The sequence below is a fragment of the Pieris napi genome, chromosome 14, assembly GCF_905475465.1.
Source record: "Pieris napi chromosome 14, ilPieNapi1.2, whole genome shotgun sequence".
Taxonomy (NCBI): Eukaryota; Metazoa; Arthropoda; class Insecta; order Lepidoptera; family Pieridae; genus Pieris; species Pieris napi.
This window is the reverse complement of record NC_062247.1, coordinates 1,602,813-1,622,541: the sequence shown is the minus strand read 5'-3', so window position 1 is coordinate 1,622,541 and position 19,729 is coordinate 1,602,813. Positions and strand designations below refer to the sequence as shown.

Sequence of the window (19,729 nt, the reverse complement as noted above, 5' to 3'; positions counted from 1 at the left end):
TAAAACGAATGCGCACAAAGCGAAAACAGCTGAAAGTGTTAATTCGAAATGATTGCTCAATCTAATTGTAGCCTATACAAACAATTGGACAATGGACCTAAATAAGTTTTGAAATCATTTACCATATCAATGATTTTTGTAATGATAGAAATGACGTGTGCATTATCGTAATCGATATTACTGGTCAGGTACACTGATATGACCTCAATTTTAGCGATAATGTACTTTGTAAAACTGATATTATATATTATACTTTGTAAACTGACATACATTTAGAACTATCTATTACTATCACTATTTACTACTATACATAATAAGAAGTTATTAGAAATTAATGGATTAAACTGCTAGCATAATCCGCAATATTGCTGGTATTTTTTTTTCTAATTAACAAAAATTTCTGGTATTTTTATTGTATATTGTCATATATTTTAGATAAAAGAACTAGTAACGTAGATATTGTATTATGTATGGTGCTTAGGTCTTTTCTTGAACAATGAATTTACGTGTACGAGCATAAACTTGTAACCTGAATTGTTTTAGACAAAAACTTTATCTACCATGGAGATAATTAACTCTGAGTAGGGAAAATAGAAGCAAATTTCGATGTTCATTGAAGTGTCAAAATATAATTGTTATTATTATTATATTATTTCCGAGACGTACTCAGCGCTTACTCTGTTCTCTCTCCGTACTTATCTTCTTATCGTTACGTATCGATCGATACAAAATAACTGTTATCATTAATAGGTTAATTTTACAATATTAAATCCTCTAAAATGCAATTCATACGAATTGAACAATTCCAAACTTCAAAATATATTTTAACCCTACACTGCATTCAGTCCCTTATGTGGGACAACCAATAAAATTGATATTTTTTCTGATTTGAACCAAGTAGCGACATCTTTGATTACGCAAAGAAAGTGACAACAATCAATGGCACCCATTTAGTACATTCGTTGAAACTAGATGGCACTACTACATCGCTCAGACAGTCATTCAATTGAAAATTTTGAATGTTAGCCGCGCGCCGTGCTTATTCAATTTGAAAATTTAATAAATAATAGTTGTTTACGGAATACAGCAGTGGATAAATTGTTTTTATGTTGAAATATCTGTGAACTAAACAAATGTAAGTATTTTTATTTTATTTGGCTGTGTTTTGGTACTAAATCTTCACGATTACTGTATGTACCCGATGTGTCACTTCATGCAGCTATGGTCCAATTTTAGGTATGTTTACTAATGGTGTGATGTTTTTTTTTTTAGATAATGGCGAAGAAAACCTTATCCAACGCTCAAATCGAATATTATTTGACAATACCATTAGGCAGTGAAGATGAACAAGACTCCTCAGGTGCTGAAAGTGACGATGACATTGCCGTTATTCGATCTACCGTCAACGAACTTGGTGAAACGTTTGTCGATACGGATGACGAAGAGCAATTTGTTTCACCGAACAGGTATGGATCCGCTGCACCATTATCCTATGGTGGTGATATGCAGCAGCATATATCAAATCCTAGTGGTTCCATTCCTGCTGTTCCAAGTACATCTAGATCAACTGCTTCACGAACACGTCAATCAACAGTTGTATCTTCCGGGTCTACTGCACCAAAAGACGCTGCTCCTGCACCTGCTGCATCCGTCGCCAGAAAAAAGCGAAATATCATCTGGAAAAAAAAATCTTTCCATCCAACAAACCGTGAGTTTTGTGGGCAAACCGATCTAGAGCCACCGGTTACTGAACTTGAAACTCCATTGCAATATTTCTTGTACTTCTTTGATGATTATATTCTAAGCCATATCGTAGAAGAAATGCATAAGTTTAGTGTACAAAAAAACCCAGCAAAGCCTTTTTTTACAAGCGTTACAGAGCTGAAGAAGTACATAGGTGTCTGTCTGCTAATGGGCATTGCCCCACTGCCGCATACTCGAATGTACTGGGAATCTGAATTAGGTTTGCCATTGATAAGAAATACCATGTCAGTAAACCAGTTTGAAAAAATTCGGCAATATCTACACTTCAATGACAATACCACTCAGCCACCAGCAGGTACTGCAGGACACGATCGTCTCCATAAAATCAGACCTTTATTAGAAACCCTAAAAAAAAAATGTCAAGCTATACCCAAACGAGAAGCACTGTCAGTGGATGAGCAGATGTGCGCTACTAAGGCCTCTAACATGCTGCGCCAATATCTACCTAATAAGCCTCATAAATGGGGGTATAAACTGTTGGTGCTGTGTGATGATCGAGGATTTGCGTATGACTTCGAAATATACTCTGGGATGGAGAATAACCCAGATCTGAGGCTTCCTAATGAGCCTGATTTAGGCGCAAGTGCCAACATTGTTATCCGGCTTGCAAGGTGTATTCCCAGGGATAAAAATTACAAGTTATTCTTTGATAACTATTACACATGCCCTGAATTGATTACGTATCTTGCTAATGAAGGAATATATTCAATGGGAACCGTGAACAAAGGACGACTAGGAAAATCTATACAAATACCATCATTGAAAGATCTAAAAAGTAGCAAGAAGGAAAGAGGATATTCAGAGGAATGGGTAGGCAATGTAAATGGCACAGATATTGTCACAGTAATGTGGTTTGACAATAAACCAGTGGTGTTGTCTTCATCTTTTGTTGGAAAAGAGCCTACTCAAAAAGTAAGGAGGTTTTGTAAAAAACAAAAGAAATATATAGATATTGACTGCCCTCAAATTGTACGCAACTACAATAAGCATATGGGTGGAGTCGACTTGCTCGACTCATTCCTGGGAAAGTACAAAATAAAGATGAGGACAAAGAAGTGGTATTTGAGACTGTTTTACCATTTCCTCGACATAGCCACCATAAATAGTTGGTTGCTATATAGAAGAGTTGGGGAAATGCGACAAATAGCTACGCCGCTGAAGTTGAAAGACTTCAAGTTTGAAGTGGCAAAGAGCCTCTGTATGTGTGGTTCATCAATGAATAAAAGAAAAGGCCGGCCGTCGTCTGCAAGTAATGATCTGATAACGACAAAAAGAATGAGAGCCAATGTAGCGATTCTTCCTACTCGTGACGTCAGGTGTGATGGAGTCGAGCACTTTCCTATGTGGGGACAGAAGCGCCAGCGATGCAAGAATCCAGGCTGCAAAGGAAAGTCGTTTGTTGTGTGCGAAAAATGCAGAGTCGAACTTTGTTTGAACAAGGACAAAAACTGCTTCCGTCTGTTTCACCTCTAGGTAGATTAGCAAATTTAGGTAGGTAATTGCATATTGTGCCACATATGGAACTAAATAAAAAAAACATATTTCTCTGTTACTATTACTTTTTTTTTATTTTACCTGTACTTCCCGTGTTCTAGACCACAAATATGATCTGGTAAGATTTTTTTTCTTTAAAAAAAAAAAATCATGCAGTGTAGGGTTAAAACCTTGAACATTTATGTGCGAGTATACTACACTAAGGGTTATAATATAAAATAATATACATTGAAATAAATAACTAAACTTAACATAAACTAAAATATATCATTAAAAGGAGTCCCTTTATATAAATATATTTATAACGGAATTTAATATTTACCGTTCTTCCACATTCGTTTAATACATAACGTTATTGTACACCTCATATCATTGCTTTAGTTCCTCTTAAGGCAAATGCACATACATGCTAGACAGTAATATAGACTATATCGGACGATTTACATTAAAAGCCTCATTTTGGAGTATGATTTAATACGGGTTTAAACTAAAAAAAACTATTTTTTAATGTGTATACATATAAAACTTATTTATTAAATATATACAGGTGCATTGTTTAAACTGTATATTTTATTACAAGGGTATAATTACAGTCGATTGAATACGCCTTTAAAAACTTATACATTAACTAAAATACAGTGGTTTCCTGGAAGAGATGGCTCGATAGCGATAAGGCCGCAAGTTACCTTTCTTTTTATTTAATTATTTTTCTTGTACTGTATTACTGCAACGAATTGTAAATAAATATATTTTAATAAAACATAGCTGCCTTATTTTTAAACAGCAATTCATGAAAATCTGAACTTTAGAATCATTAAGCCTTTTAATACCACTTCTAAAGTTTTATTACGCATTCAATTTGACTGATAATGAAGTCAGATATCGTGGGCTCCCTTTCCGGCAAAAAATTCGATCGACAAGGGTAGGGCTGATCACCTAATTAGACGAGTATAGAAAAAAATATAATTATGATGATTATACGGAATATTATTGGAAGGTTAAACAATCTGTATATGTACTTTATACAATACATAATATATCTAATATATAAAATTCTCGTGTCACAATGTTCGTTCCCATACTCCTCCGAAACGGCTCTACCGATTCTTATGAAATTTTTAATGCATATTCAGTAAGTCTGAGAATCGACCATTATCCATTTTTCTTCCCCCTAAATGTTTAGGGTGATTCCCTCCTACATTTTTATTTTTATTTTCAGACAAAACCTTTTGTTTTTATTTTTTATGATACAGCATACAAAAATATATACAACCCTTAAATATCACCCACTACGATCAACCCCTACTTTTTTAATGGTACCTAGTTATTTTTATTGAACTAAAAAAATTAATATAGCTAAATAATATAACGGGATCAGCTAGTAGGTTATACGATATGCGTTTTGGACTGAATATATTTAGGGTTTTTTTCCCATATATAGGTTTTACAATGATCATTCAAAAACGCGGCCACGTGTACACCAGCCATTACAAAGTATTGTATTAAAATACGGAGCAATAAACATCGCGAAACGTGAGAAAATTGTAACTCAAGAACGAAATTATCCGTATAAATCATCTCGACGACAATGACGGCTGACGTGAATTTTGAAACTGTAAATCTGATGGATTTGTGAGGCCGTTCGTTTAGGTTTAAAACTCGCATTAGCTTTTGTTCGAATTAAGAAAAATCTTGCAATTAAATGTTTAAACATATAGAGGAAGTCTTTAGACATTATTTATTAGAATGTTTAACACTTTATTGTATTACTGTGCATATTTTAGCATGATATGCATACTTTTTTATTACCCTGTTTACATCTCTCTTAAATCTTTAAATCTATATATATAAAAGAAAGTCGTGTTTGTTACAACACTTATAACTCGAGAACGGCTGGACCGATTGCCATGGTTTTTGATTTGTTGGATTTGTTTCCGTCCCGAATAGCAGAATAAGCAATAAAATATCGGATAAGTTATCGAATAACAATAAATTAATTAATTAATTTTACGAATGCAAAAACCATATGGTGCCATCTGTTGACAAAACTACGCATCATTTTACGTCGAATTCGTGTCAGTTCAAGAAATTCCGATCTTGAGGTGAATGAGGAGATGCATAACCATGCTTTGATCCTGATCAAAAGATGTTGGATATCAGAAAGTGCTTAACATGCAGTATCGCCATATTGACGCTAGAGAGAAGATGCCTAATGTGTAAAACTGCCATTCTTCTTTCGCAATGGCAAGCAATAAAACATTTCTGTATTTGCAAAAAAGTTGTATTAATGTAATACTTAACATTAATGAAATCCTAAAATAAGTTAAATTAAAGTAACAACGATATTATAAGGTTGTAGGGCGGAACGAAGTTAGCCAGGTCAGCTAGTTTTTATATATAGACTAGCTGACCCGGCAAACAAATAACGATAAATTATTCAAATCCATCTTCAATTTTATTCACACTTTTGTGTATTTAAAAATCAAGCTAAATTATTATAGTATCGTGTTACGACGTGCTATTAAAATATGGTGTTACGGGCGTTGGAAGGAATGGAAGTTATGACCTAAAGACTAACTGCACTTGACAGTAACACTAAAAGGTTTATTACCCAAAAATTATTTGAAGAAATTTAAAAAACTGTTGTGATGACCTATTAGGTCTGGGCCTCAGATTTCTGTATGTTTTTCGTGATCACTTGTTTTTTCTAAGGAGGAGCTCCGGCCAAGAAGTTACTAATACGTAATTACGTAAACGTAGTTTGTTTACAATTTCGTCAACTTTTTTATTAAGCTTGACATATAAAATAATGCACATTTAAAAATAAAATAAGACCTTTAAATTTTTTATTAAATTGTGAAAGTGTTAATTACGCTAATTAAAAAATCTCACCGCAGGTGTTTGCAATGTTAGGCAATGGTTGTTTTTAAAATAATTAAAAGTTTATTTTATTAATTCACCCCGTTCTCTCAAAATATTAGCCTAAAATTATTGTTCATATCTAAACATTACAACAAATAAACAGTATTAAGAAAAATATTACCTACATAGTAATAATAATAATAGTTAAAAATTAATAAAAGAAAATTAAAAAACTAAGTTTGGTCCCTATGGCAGTCTTTGACGCAGCATTTCCTCGTTGTATTGCAATACTTATTCGTTCAGCGAGGAAGGCATCAGCTCTGGGGTCACCAGTACTATCTACCAGGCGCAAACTTAAATCTTTAATTAGCGCCAGTGCACATGAACCCTACGGCCCAAGAGTCTGCTCCAAAGGAAACAAAATCGAAGTTGGAGGAAAGACTCTTATATTTGAGCCGTTTATTATTTTCCGCCTGAAAGTTAACATTTTTACATTTCTATCATCCCATTCTTTTTAGATATCTGTGTGCCGTTTTTTGGCAACGGCCTCTTCCAAATCCTACCATTCTATTCTACACTGTGCCATGTACAGCAGGTACATTACGTTAGCATTACGTTACCTTTATTATTTGGTCTATCCACCTTCTAAATTGGCTTCATATTTTTTATTTATTGTACCTTTAGTACTCTTGCCATGTGCCCTGCCCATTTCTACTTCAGTTTATTTATTTTTATTGTAGCATCTGCTTCCTTAGTTGTTCTTCTTAATAATGTATTATTTTCTTCCCTATCATACATCGTTCCATCGATCTTTGACACACCTGTATGCTGCGCTTTAGGGGGACGCCCAAGTTTGAGTTTCATATGTTAGTATAGCAAATATGCAATATTAGATTTAAATTGTCCACTTACTCCTCGCAATCAGACAAATAACTTAATTCAATTTGAGATTTGCTTCCAAAGAGCCAAGTCATGCTAATTAGTCGATTCATCAAGGAACACTGTTCTAGCCAATCTTACACTCGTAGATAGGGTACTGGACATTATTTGCAATAGTTATATCTTTTAATTACCATGCTCATTTTCTTATTTTTGATGACTTTTCTTGTACATTACAATAAAGCGAATCGTGCCACGGCATTTTTGTGCTAACCTTAAGGTGGGTACTGACCAAGGTAACGAGCTGTAACGTAACACGTTACACAGCGAGCATTCGTGCAGTCAGTACGTCGTGTTACAGCGTAAAATGATCGATGCCTAACACGCTCGATGCGAATGCTACTTTACACCTCGTAACTTTGGTCAGTTGCTACCTTTAGATTTTAACGACAATATAACGTAATTTTAAACTTGACAGTTAACAATATACAAACGTACATCAAAGTGGAATGTGGGTTTAAAGATGTAACAAAAAGTAAACACCTTGCATGGGGTTGCGATGGGCAAATGAGGTCACTGTTCTTCGCCATCTGCCTATTAGCCATAATAGACATAGCTGTCAGAGATCCATAATAGAACGACTGGTTTTTAGGTAGCAGCAACGACACATGGTAACGCAGTGAAATTTTCTCTATATAGACGTTACATTTATTACTAACAAAAACACACACACATAATAACAATAGAAATTGAAAGAAATAGAAATTTATTTTTATTTATTTTCTCACAAAAACTTAAACTTAGGACATAAGCAAGTGACAGTTATATTCTTACTTCTGTTTATGGAAAAAGCTAGTCTGTGTGAGACTGATGCCTGCTAAAGGTAAGAGTACCTGTGTTACAGGTCATCAGGCCTCCACCACTTCGGATCGACAGAAGATCTTATACAACAATAATCAAAGAAATATTTTTTCCCCTTTTCAAGTTTCGTTTCAAGTGTGTAATGCGTGTGTGCAGTTGTTGTAATTGACCCTGGCTCAGCATTATGCTGAGGAGCAGACTGTTCCACAGCGCTGGTCATTCTGCCAGAGACCACAGCAGCTAGTTTTTGCCTCAGTCGAAAAAAATAAAAAGATTGTAATAGAAACATAACTTAGTAGAAAAAAAAATATATTAGTAAAAGTTAGTAGTTGAAGTAATAAAGTCTTGTGTAAAAGTGTGTGTGTAGTGTGGATGTCAATAAAATAAAATTTATAAAAAAAAGAGTGTGTACTTATGTACACGCGTTAGAAGTTATACTTCTTTGGCGTATGGAACAAAAATAACTAAAATGCAGTAGTGAATAATGATAAATATTAAAATTAATCAATAAAATTATTATTAGTAAATACTATCACCGTCGTATATGAAATTGATTTAATAAAAACACCAAAATAATATTTATTTATTCACAAAATCGCGCATCGTAAAATTTCACTGTCATCAATTTTTCATAACGCGCCTAAAGAAGTATAACTTCAAAAAGTTAAAAATAAGAATAATTGTTAAGAAGTAGATAAATAAATATTTTTGGGCAGATTAAAAACTTGATTTCGTGGGATTTTTCTTGAGTAAGTAGATGTACTTTATAACTGCGACTAAATTTGAGATTTGTTCTTTGTGAAAGAAAAATCAAATAAAAAACAATAGACAACGAGCTCTTCTATATTTAAGATTGAAAAGGTCAAAGCCATTCGTATGAGTGAATTAGTGTGAGAGCACGTTAGTCTTAAGTGCTAAACAGTGGTGGAAAAAAATAGTACACGAGAACAGAGTGTCTTCCCGCTAATAATAATAATAATAAATCGTTTATTTGTAAAGAAAATAGTACATATTACAAAAAAAAACACAATCAGCCAAATAAAAATAGCCATTCATAAGTCACATTAATTAATGTCATAATAATAAGAACAGTTAGTCAGAAAAGAGTGGCGGAGAGTTTATTGCTAGTTCTTCTCTTCCGTTCTACGCCCTTGATTTGAGAACTGGCAGTAAATGTAAAATTAGAAGCATTACATATATATTTATTTTTTTACCTTTGACTTGTTACCTATATGAATAAGTGATTTTGATTTTGTTAAGTTATTAATAATTGTTGTCAAAACTTATGGTCTAAATACTTTCCCACGCTATAATAAACGCAGATAATAAATCCATTGATACACGGCCGTAATTCAAACCCACGAAACCGAGTTGAGAGACGCATGCTTTAGCCACTACGCCAATAATGCTATATGTTTCTGCGGCATATTATTATTTTTAACATAAAATATATCGTTTGAGCGCCTAACCTAATTTTAGTATGTTAATTCGTCGGATTGCCTAGTTCTTTTAATCTTTTAAAACAGCTGTTAAATTTACATATGTATATTATTATAATTAAATCATTTAAGATATTACTGTTAGAGCTTGGAAAAGACTTCATAGTATGTTGATTTATAAATACTTTTCCATAAATTAATACACGTTTTGCCGCAGGGGGAATATAATGTTTGCATAAACAAAAAGAATTATGTTTTTTATTACTTATACATAATAAAAAATAACTTTACATTAAATGTACGTCTTAGGTTAATTATCTATTTATTTTGTATTAAGTAATTTTATTCTATAAGTTTAGTTAAATCGTCTGTAATTCGATTTTACAATAATTATATTAATTAAATTTTCTCGTCAGTTACAATTTTATGATTAATACTTAATTATCGTCATCATTATATCAGCTTTCTATTATGAGTATGATTGTGAACTAAGAAAACGTTGTGTAGTTCCCGATTTAGTGAAATTGAATCAAGAAAATGTAACAAGTTGTTTTTTCTATTTATTTTAGGATTTTTCTTATTAAAATTCAAAATCCCTCACTCACTGGTATTGTTGACTACTTATGAAACTCCAATCCCTTCGCCTAAAAGTGATGGTACCATGGTTACCATTTGTATATTGAAAAAACGTAGTTTCCACAACAGCACCACGGTCTAAATAACCACTTAAGTTCTTTCCATATTATTTCTCAATAAGACTCCAATAAAATCGGTTTATTAAGTGTGAAAAAGACGCTTTTGCATCGTCGGTGGCTCGTGCCACGACAGGTGCACGATCGGCGCGTGCGCAGATGCAAGCACATCTTTGCGGATGCATCTTGTCTATGCCCTTTGCTAACAGCTGACTGTTCTAATTTATTAAACACTTAAAGAATTTATTGAATTTAAAGGAATGAATAGGGTTAGTATTCTGTGAAACTGAGCATAAGAAGCCTCTCTGGCCAACAACGTGCTGTGCCCTACTCGTCAAACATGAACGAATTCTTAAAAGCCGGCGCAACGTACTTGAACGCCTTCTGGCAATGTAACTGTCCATGGGCATCACTTAGCATCAGATGAGCCTGCTCGTTTGCCCCCCGTAACATAAAAAAAATATCTTTAACAAGGGTTGTCTGGGAATAATAGCAAAGGAAATTTATAAGAACGCCCGTTGTACTTAGTATTTGCATTGGTTACCGAATTTTCTGTCATAAGAGAGGCGCTCGACAGCAACCGATGGAAACAGGTGCTCCGCCCCAGATGTTTCATTGCTGACCACGACGCTCAGACATGAACTGCGAGAGAGAGAGAGAGAGAGCGAATTTTAATGTTTTTTTTTAGTACAAAGCAATAAATTAAAAAATAACCAGAGAAAAACTGTGCAAAGTGTGTATATCAGATCCGTCGTGTACGTGCGGTGCGACTCACAAACAAGTCAGACAGTGATACATCTCATTATAGAATGTCCTGTATTTGGAGCCTCCAGGTGCGATCTCGAGCAACAAATCGATATAAAGGTAACGACCGAGCACCCGAAATAGTAAGAAACTTCAGATCGCAACTGGAAGATTTCTGCAGTAGCATAGTGAGATGTGTCACTCACTGCAACAAGAGCGTAGCAGAGGTGAGACGGGCCTCCACTAGCCTATGAATATAAAATACAAATATGATGTAATATATGTATTTCTATATATGGATATATATATATTAGGAAATTTCTTAATGTATATATATATATATATATATATATATATGTCTAAAATATATGTATAAAATATATGTATGTACAAAATATATGTATAAAATAAGGTCCCGCACCACAAGAGTCGGGGATAATGGGAAATTTATATAATAATAAAAAACTGTGTAGGTACACAAATCTCAACGTGCGTATCCGGCTGTACTATATTGTTATATCTTAATTAATAATTGCACAGACGGTGAATGAAAATATCATAACGTCAACATGATCAAAACATGACCACTTCGTCAATGTGTAAGGCTATTCACCTCCCTATCTATAAAGAAAAAACGTTCAAATTGTCTTTGGCTTACGTGAGTACACAGTTAAATATAACTATTAACGCGATTCATACCAATAATAACTCGTTTCAGAAACAAAATTGCAATAAATAAACCATTTATCTGCGAGAAAGTGCAGTGCAGTACATTGAGATTGATCAATTAAAAATAGGCATGCAAATGTTATATTAATTTTAATTTAGTCATTTAATAAGGACATCAACACAATGTCATAATACCTAATAGAGCAAGATCCCAGGGCCGCCAGACGTCACGTATTTTCTGACGGATGAAATGTGGACGATTGGGTAGTGTTAGTATGTACTATGATCGTATGCCTACCTGCTAGCTTGGTCAAACGGCCAATTTCCAGGTATCAGGTAATCAAGGTACACAAAAACATTACTTACTTCACGTAAATTCTCATGGCTGATTTTTATATATGTTTTCGAGTGTATAGTTAGAAATAAATTGTCAATACTCCCAGACACTTTCCGTCGGCCATATTGCTTAACAGACGCTTTAAGGGTCTCAAAATAATTAGTCAACTTCACGTAAATTCTGACGCTCCATTTTTATATATGTTCATCCGACAACTATTATAAAAGCTTTGACAAGAAGACAGACCGATCCAAGGGGCCAATCATCCCCTAAACTAAATTTTAATATCTCTATGAGTGGGAGAGCATTATCTACGCGCATGAGACTGAGTGAGACCGACTGCGCTGTTAAAGCCATGAAAATTACTTGAACAGATATTTTATAATTTTTAGAACTTTTGTTGACAAGTAAATTATAGCAACAAAAATAAGAAAAAAATTGACACATAATAAATAATACTAAAGTTAGCCGACATTTTTTATTTTTTTTGTCAATTTATTAATTAGAACTAAAAAATATTTTTTTAAAATACCACTTATATTTAAATAGCAGCAATTTTTTTAATTAATTATTTATTGGAAATTTGGAAACAAAGTGGAAAAATATTAATTCTTCAATATTTCTTAACAGTGGCTTTTAATCTTCATTATCATCATCATCAAATATCAATCTTGAAATTGAATATCTAAATCGTGATCGTCATCATCAGCATTATCCTTATTTTCTTCCTCTGTAAAAAACAAGTTAAACAATGAAGGTCTGAAAAAACTAAAAAGATACAAATAATATGAGAAACGAAAATAATTTACCTGATTGTTCTTCCAGCGACTCACTGACAAAACCCGGTAATTGATCTCCATCGAACCAATGAAAATCATATTTACCATCTTGTAGCATCCAGCCATTGTTTTTGGGGTTGAAAATATTTATCATCTTCATACTTGCATTGTTCCAAAGCTAGCCCGTCGAAACTGTTGCCAAAGCTCACTTTTACAAGGTGGTAAGTTACTGGCATCGAAGTTTCTTAAATTCTTTCGATTGAATTCTTCATTTATATCAGATACCATGTATGTAAATGATAAACAACTGTAGTCTGGCAGCATCTACATCAATTATTCCAGGAACGTTGTAAACATCACAGATAAATTTTTGTATTATGTTGAATACACGTTCTTCTTCATATACATCATCAACAAAATCCAACGTACCAAAAGGGTGAATTGCTTGTTGGTACTCTTCATTTTTCTTCAAAATATTAAACGGCTTTTGCTTGCCCTTTTTGAATAATAATAATTTTTCAAGTAATTTTCATGGCTTTAACAGCGCAGTCGGTCTCACTCAGTCTCATGCGCGTAGATAATGCTCTCGCGCTCCCACTCACAGAGATATTAAAATTTAGTTTAGGGGATGATTGGCCCCTTGGATCGGTCTGTCTTCTTGTCAAAGCTTTTAAAATAGTTGTCGGATGAACATATATAAAAATGGAGCGTCAGAATTTACGTGAAGTTTACTAATTATTTTGAGACCCTTAAAGCGTCTGTTAAGCAATATGGCCGACGGAAAGTGTCTGGGAGTATTGACAATTTATTTCTAACTATACACTCGAAAACATATATAAAAATCAGCCATGAGAATTTACGTGAAGTAAGTAATGTTTTTGTGTACCTTGATTACCTGATACCTGGAAATTGGCCGTTTGACCAAGCTAGCAGGTAGGCATACGATCATAGTACATACTAACACTACCCAATCGTCCACATTTCATCCGTCAGAAAATACGTGACGTCTGGCGGCTCTGGGATCTTGGACCATAATACGTTAAGCTATTTATAATTGTTGTCAAACTTATGGTCCAAATAATCGCCTTTAAAAATTTAATCACCTTCCCCTTGAAAGCATTACGCGGCATTGATCTATAACTTCTAGGAAGATTATTAAATAGTTTGATACCCATATCAATATCATTCTTAGGTAAGGAAGATGAGAGCTATATTTTTATACCATTAAGCCATACATACTCTCATCCCGTAAGTTCGATCCCCGGGTGTGCACCATTGGACTTTCTATGTGCGCATTTAATTTCGTGCCTTGCTTTAGGCCCAAAAAGTCAACGGCGTGTTTCAGACATAGGAGGCTGATAATAATACTTGCTAAAGACATACAGAAACAGAAATCTGACACCCAGAAAAGATGGCGCCGCTGATTTTTTTTTTAAATTTTAAATGTGCTTATAATTATTATGGGGGAAGATTTTATCAAACATAATATGATGCGAAACAGTAATTTAAAATAGTATTACGCTGCTTGCTTTAATGGGTCTAGTCTAATTAACTTATCAGTGCAATTATGACCGCCGTAAGTCTGTCATGCATGCACGGTGTTTTGCCTACACTTTGTATGGAAATAGAGCATTTTAATCAATCAGTGCGTGTGTAGAAGTTCCCGTTGTGTATATGCCGTTATTCATGAAGTACACAAGTTTTAACTAACTATTTAAAATACAAACAAATAGTTTGAGTATGAAGATATTTGTTTATTTATTCACCACATTGTAAACTCTTTATAACGAATTTCAGGGGATTGAACATTTCTTTCGTTATAGGGAGGGAAAAAAAACACACTTAAGTATGTTGTTGATGTCTAAATATGAAAATATTTCTTCGTTATAGAGATCGTACACTGCGGTATAAAGAGTGAATGAAGGAAATTATTTTTTTTACGTTTTAGTAAGTTTTTTTCACGCCATTCGTTATAAAGAGTTTACACTGTTTAATGAATTTTCACAGTATATGTTTCAAGCTATCTATTCTAAATTACATGACAATTATTATGAACATAAATGTTACAAAAAATAAAAATACTACACTTCCAATTTTAGATTTTACTGGTTTTTGAAGTGAAACTTCTTTAGGCGCATAAGGGTAAAATTTTGACGGAACGTCACGAAGATGTGCAGCGTTTTGTCAAAGAAAAGAGAGAAAATCATTATTATTTTATTAACTAAATTACAATTTTTATTTGTTGGTTTTGTATTTTTATAACGGCACAGAGCCAAGACCATTTTTGCTAACACCCAGTTGGCTATTTTAGAAAATGGGGACATATGATAATAAAGAATTTGTCATATTATTTGGTAATTGTTACCAGATTTATGGTGGTATTTCCATACATAACAAAAACTAATTTTAGTTCTGGTTTTTAATTAGCCTTAGTATCATTCATTAATATAGAAAGCTGGCAAAATTAAATTATGGAATTTTGGCAGCTTAATTACTCAATAATTAATTTACAAAGAAGTTTCACTTCTGACATGTGTACTTTGTACGCACGCACTTTTTTTTATTAAACACGGATTAGGTATCAAATAGTGATGGGTAGTCATTGAAATTTTAGAATAATTCATTAATACTAGAATGGGAACAAACTTCCACTAAAAACATGAGATATACACAGTAGGTCACTACTCTCATTACCTTGAGATTTTGTTAAGCATAATTGTAACTACACGACACAATAAGTGATGTCACCCGACGAGTAACTTGTGATCCAACCTCACTTGACAATATGATTTGGTTATACTATGGTTACATTTGGCAATGTTTTTTATAAAAAAAAAAACAGTTTTTCTAGTTATAATAATAATAGCTCATACAATCACGAAATATTCAGATATAGTTTTTTTCTGCTTTACCAAAAATTTCTGGTATTTTTATTGTATGGTTATTTTATCTTACATATATTTTAATTGTATTTTTTAATATAATTTTATAGCACTTGTTTAATTAAATTGTCATACATTTTAGATGGAGGAGTTTGTAAAATATGCCGAAGATATAGTACTATGATTTGGTAAACTTTAATAAATAAATAGATATTTTTTTTCCTAGAATAAAGTTCACAAAATAGAGTCCGTCTTTACGCGAATTACAATTTAGTCCTGGATCATATTGTGAAATATCTCAGCAATACACTTTTTAAAAATATACTGTGGACTTTCCATCAGGATTTTGCACCTGGTCACACGGCACGAACTACCCAAGCCTGGCTTGAAACCAACGTTCCGGAAAGAGCTGAAGACTGGCCCTCACCTAGTCAACCCTTTAGACTTCAATATATCTCTCTCTTCTCTTAAAAGTCTATTAAAAAGTCTTTGGAGCAAGCAGTGGCGAAATTTCCCTTGGCCGGATGAACATAGGTTATAGAATATTTAAAAAAAAGCCAGAGATCTGAGAACTTGAATAGATGTGAAAAAATAGCGTACGCTGTGTGAAGTGCTACAGTATTATAGAAGACATTAATATCTACAAAAAGGTGATACCAACGTGTAACAAAATAATTGTATTTATCGAGGCCCAATAAACATCATACTGGAACCGTATTATTGCGGGTGAAACCAAATAATATTGGAACAAAATATAGCCTACCAGTGATTAATTTAAATTAGTATAACTTGCTTACTATACTCAATTTGAAGTCTTGTAATACGGTCAATAACCTTTGCTTTTCACGGACTCTGAACAACTTTAATTACAAGTAAATACATACCAGTACGCTATGGATGTAACTAACGTAGGGTGACCATTTATATGAGATACACATGACTTGGTTAGTTTTTTGTTAAGTAACGGCCCCAGACCTATAAATGTATATAATATATGTATATGTACTGTCTATGCTGTAATCTGTAAAAACTTATTACCGTTTAATGTCGTAATTAATTTATTATCCAAAATCGATTTATCTTTGATTCGTTTTTCGGTTACGCGCCATGTTGCTTTTTGAAGTCAAACTTCTTTATCGGCGTTGGAATGAAAGTTCTTTATCGACGTATGGGAGAAATTTTGTAGCAAATCGTCACGTTTTTATTTATTATTTACTAGCTGGCCTGGCGAACATCGTACCGCCTAACAGTCTATTCTTTATTTTTTTTAAATACTTATTCTGCTATTCGGGACACCAGTCTAGCTAGTAAGATAAAAAAAGAAAGTTGATAAGACAACAAATACATTATGTCAAAAATAAAAATTTACCTTCCCGGAACCCCTCCACTAACACTTGAACTCTATAATATGGTATTAAAGTTCAAATTGACTTTTAAATACTATTACGAATATTTTGTATGGAAATATAGAAAAATTGTTTTTAGACTTTTTCTCTCATTTTTTTTAATTTTTCTCTCCGTAAGAACCATCCTCATACTTCAAGGAATATTATTTAAAAAAAATCAGACAAATCGGTCAAGCCGTTTTCATGTTATGTCGTGACAACGGAAAACGGGTTTCATTTTTATATATATAGATTATTCATTATTTATTAGTTATTATTCGACACTTAATATTTTAATGACAATTAAATACATTAAATTCCTAACATATATTCCTTTTTTCGTCCCTCTAAGTATCGGAAATCTAAACTTTTAGATTTGTATAAATATGAACAACACTTAAAGATTAGTTTGCCACAGAAGTTTCACTTCTGACATGTGTACTTTGTACACACACACTTTTTTTTTGAAACAAAATCACGGCATTTATATGATTATATATGAGTTGTTCTTATTCATCGGCCCTGGTGAGCTTTGGACACAAATTTTAGATCCAAAATATGTCTATTCTCTCGCGACGTTTTCATTCACAGCTGAATGTTTGCGAATGTAAATAAGAAACACTTTATTACTAAACTAAATATTTAATTTTGAATTATGTTTGTGAAAACTGAATGACCCCCATAGGTTATATTCGTTTAAAGACTCAGACTAAGACTAATTGCAGAGAAATAAATATTCAAATTCAAATTCAAATTCAAATTCAAATTCAAAAATCATTTATTCACGTCGGTAACACAATGTACACTTGTGATTCGTCATTAAAGATATAAATATTAATGCTTCTAATTTTACATTTACTGCCAGTTCTCAAATCAAGGGCGTAGAACGGAAGAGAAGAACTGGCAATAAACTCTCCGCCACTCTTTTTAATCGCCATGTTTGTTTTTTTTTTTTTTTTACACAACGGTTGTAAGGAGCTGCAACCATTACACCATGTTCCACATGACATTTTAAGTAATTAATAATAAGAACATAAATAAAAACAAAGACTTGTCCCCTATCAGCAGGAGGCATGGTGAAATAGGAGCACGCACTTACATTCTCGTGGGAACAACACGCAAACACATAGTCGAAATAATTAACATCACCGCATACACGAATTCAAGTACGACCAGTAACCACAAGCAGCACCCGTTCACGAGTATGACGCATGGCCAGCCATCGGCCCCCTCGCCATATTTTAGGGAGAGAGACAACCCGACGCATGGACACCGCCACAAGCAATGACATTTAAGCGAGCATGACGATCCTTGAAATGTGGACTTGGCTATATAAGAAAATAATAATAATACTGAAATAATTGGATACCACATGGATCACGGTTTGTTCCCACTTTACATTAAAACAGTCGTGGATGTTGACGATCGCCCCAGAGTCTGGAAATGCAGCCGAGAGATTCAGTCGTGTTACCTATAATATATACTGGAGCAACTCATATCCAAGCACTAGGATCGTTTAAATATTCATTTATATTATAATAAGCCTTAGTAAGCAGTTTTACTTTAATGTACGATTTAAATTTATTTATTGACAACGCTTGTATCTCACTAGGGATTTTGTTGAAAAAACGTATACAATTGCCTTGGAAAGAATTACTCGTTTTATGCAGCCTTCTGGTTGGTGCGCTAATTTTGTCTTTATTACGAGTACTATAATTATGGAAGCTACTATTCTTTTTAAAGATATCTATATTTTTCCGCACATACAAAATATTCTCATAAATGTATTGACTTGCCAGAGTCAAAATATGTAATTCCTTAAATTTGCTTCGGACCGACTCCCGTGGGGACAACCCACAGATCGCTCTTATAGCCCGCTTTTGCACTACAAATATCGATTTAATGTCAGCTGCATTACCCCACAAAATAACACCATATGACATTATACTATGAAAATAGCTGAAATAAACAAGCTTTGCTGTGTTCTCATCCGTAAGATCGCGTATCTTTTTAACTGCGAACGCTGCGGAACTTAGCCTATTCGAAAGACCTTCTATGTGTCGGCCCCACTGGAGTTTACTATCTAAAGTAATTCCCAAGAACACCGCATTATCAACAAAGTCTATTTCCTCGTCTTTAATTATTATTTGAGAATGACTACTTTTTACATTTGTAGTTACAAATTTAACACATTTTGTCTTCTTTTCGTTTAACTTAAGATTATTTGTATTAAACCAGTGAACTACACTGGAGATGGCACTGTTTACGTTATCAAGTGATGGATTTTGTCGTTTCACTTTAAATAAAAGCGAAGTGTCATCAGCAAACAGTACTATCTCGTGAAGCTCCTTTACAAGAAATGGCAGGTCATTTATATAGACAAGGAATAAGAAGGGACCAAGTATGGAGCCCTGCGGTACTCCCATAGTAACAGAGGATCCCTGTGATATAGCTCCATTTACATTTACCTTTTGAATTCTATTTCTATTCTATTCTTATTCTATTCTATTTAACCCCTTTATTTATAAAAATTAAACCAGAGCTATTTTACCGTTTTAACTAAAGTACTCACCTGTCCCTTTCATCACAAGTGTAAACACAATTTGACAAAAAGAGACGGTAAATTTGTAATAAACATTGCTATCAGTGATGTAAGCATATCTTTAATCTATCGTAAAGCTTGGTAACCATTGCAAATAATGTTCAGTACGCTATCTACGAGTGTAAGATTGGCTAGAACAGTGTTCCTTAATGAATCGACTAATTAGCATGACTTTGCTCTTAGGATGCAAATCTCCAATTGAATTAAGTAATTTGTCTGATTGCGTGGAGTAAGTGGACAATTTAAATCTAGTATTGCATATTTGCTAGAGCAGTGTTGGCCTAGTGGCTTCCGCGTGAGACTTTCATACCTGATGTCGTAGGTTCGATCCCCGGCTGTG

At 33.5% G+C, this 19,729-nt stretch overlaps 1 protein-coding gene across 1 annotated transcript; it reads left to right on the top strand.

Moving 5' to 3' along the window:
* Positions 1-822: 822 nt before the first annotated feature.
* LOC125056202 (piggyBac transposable element-derived protein 3-like) lies at positions 823-3,319 on the top strand. The gene is made up of 2 exons (XM_047659207.1): positions 823-1,135; positions 1,273-3,319. Exon 2 carries the CDS (start codon positions 1,276-1,278, stop codon positions 3,235-3,237), a length of 1,962 nt encoding a protein of 653 aa, XP_047515163.1. The 5' UTR covers positions 823-1,135; positions 1,273-1,275; the 3' UTR covers positions 3,238-3,319.
* The last annotated feature ends 16,410 nt before the right edge of the window (positions 3,320-19,729 follow it).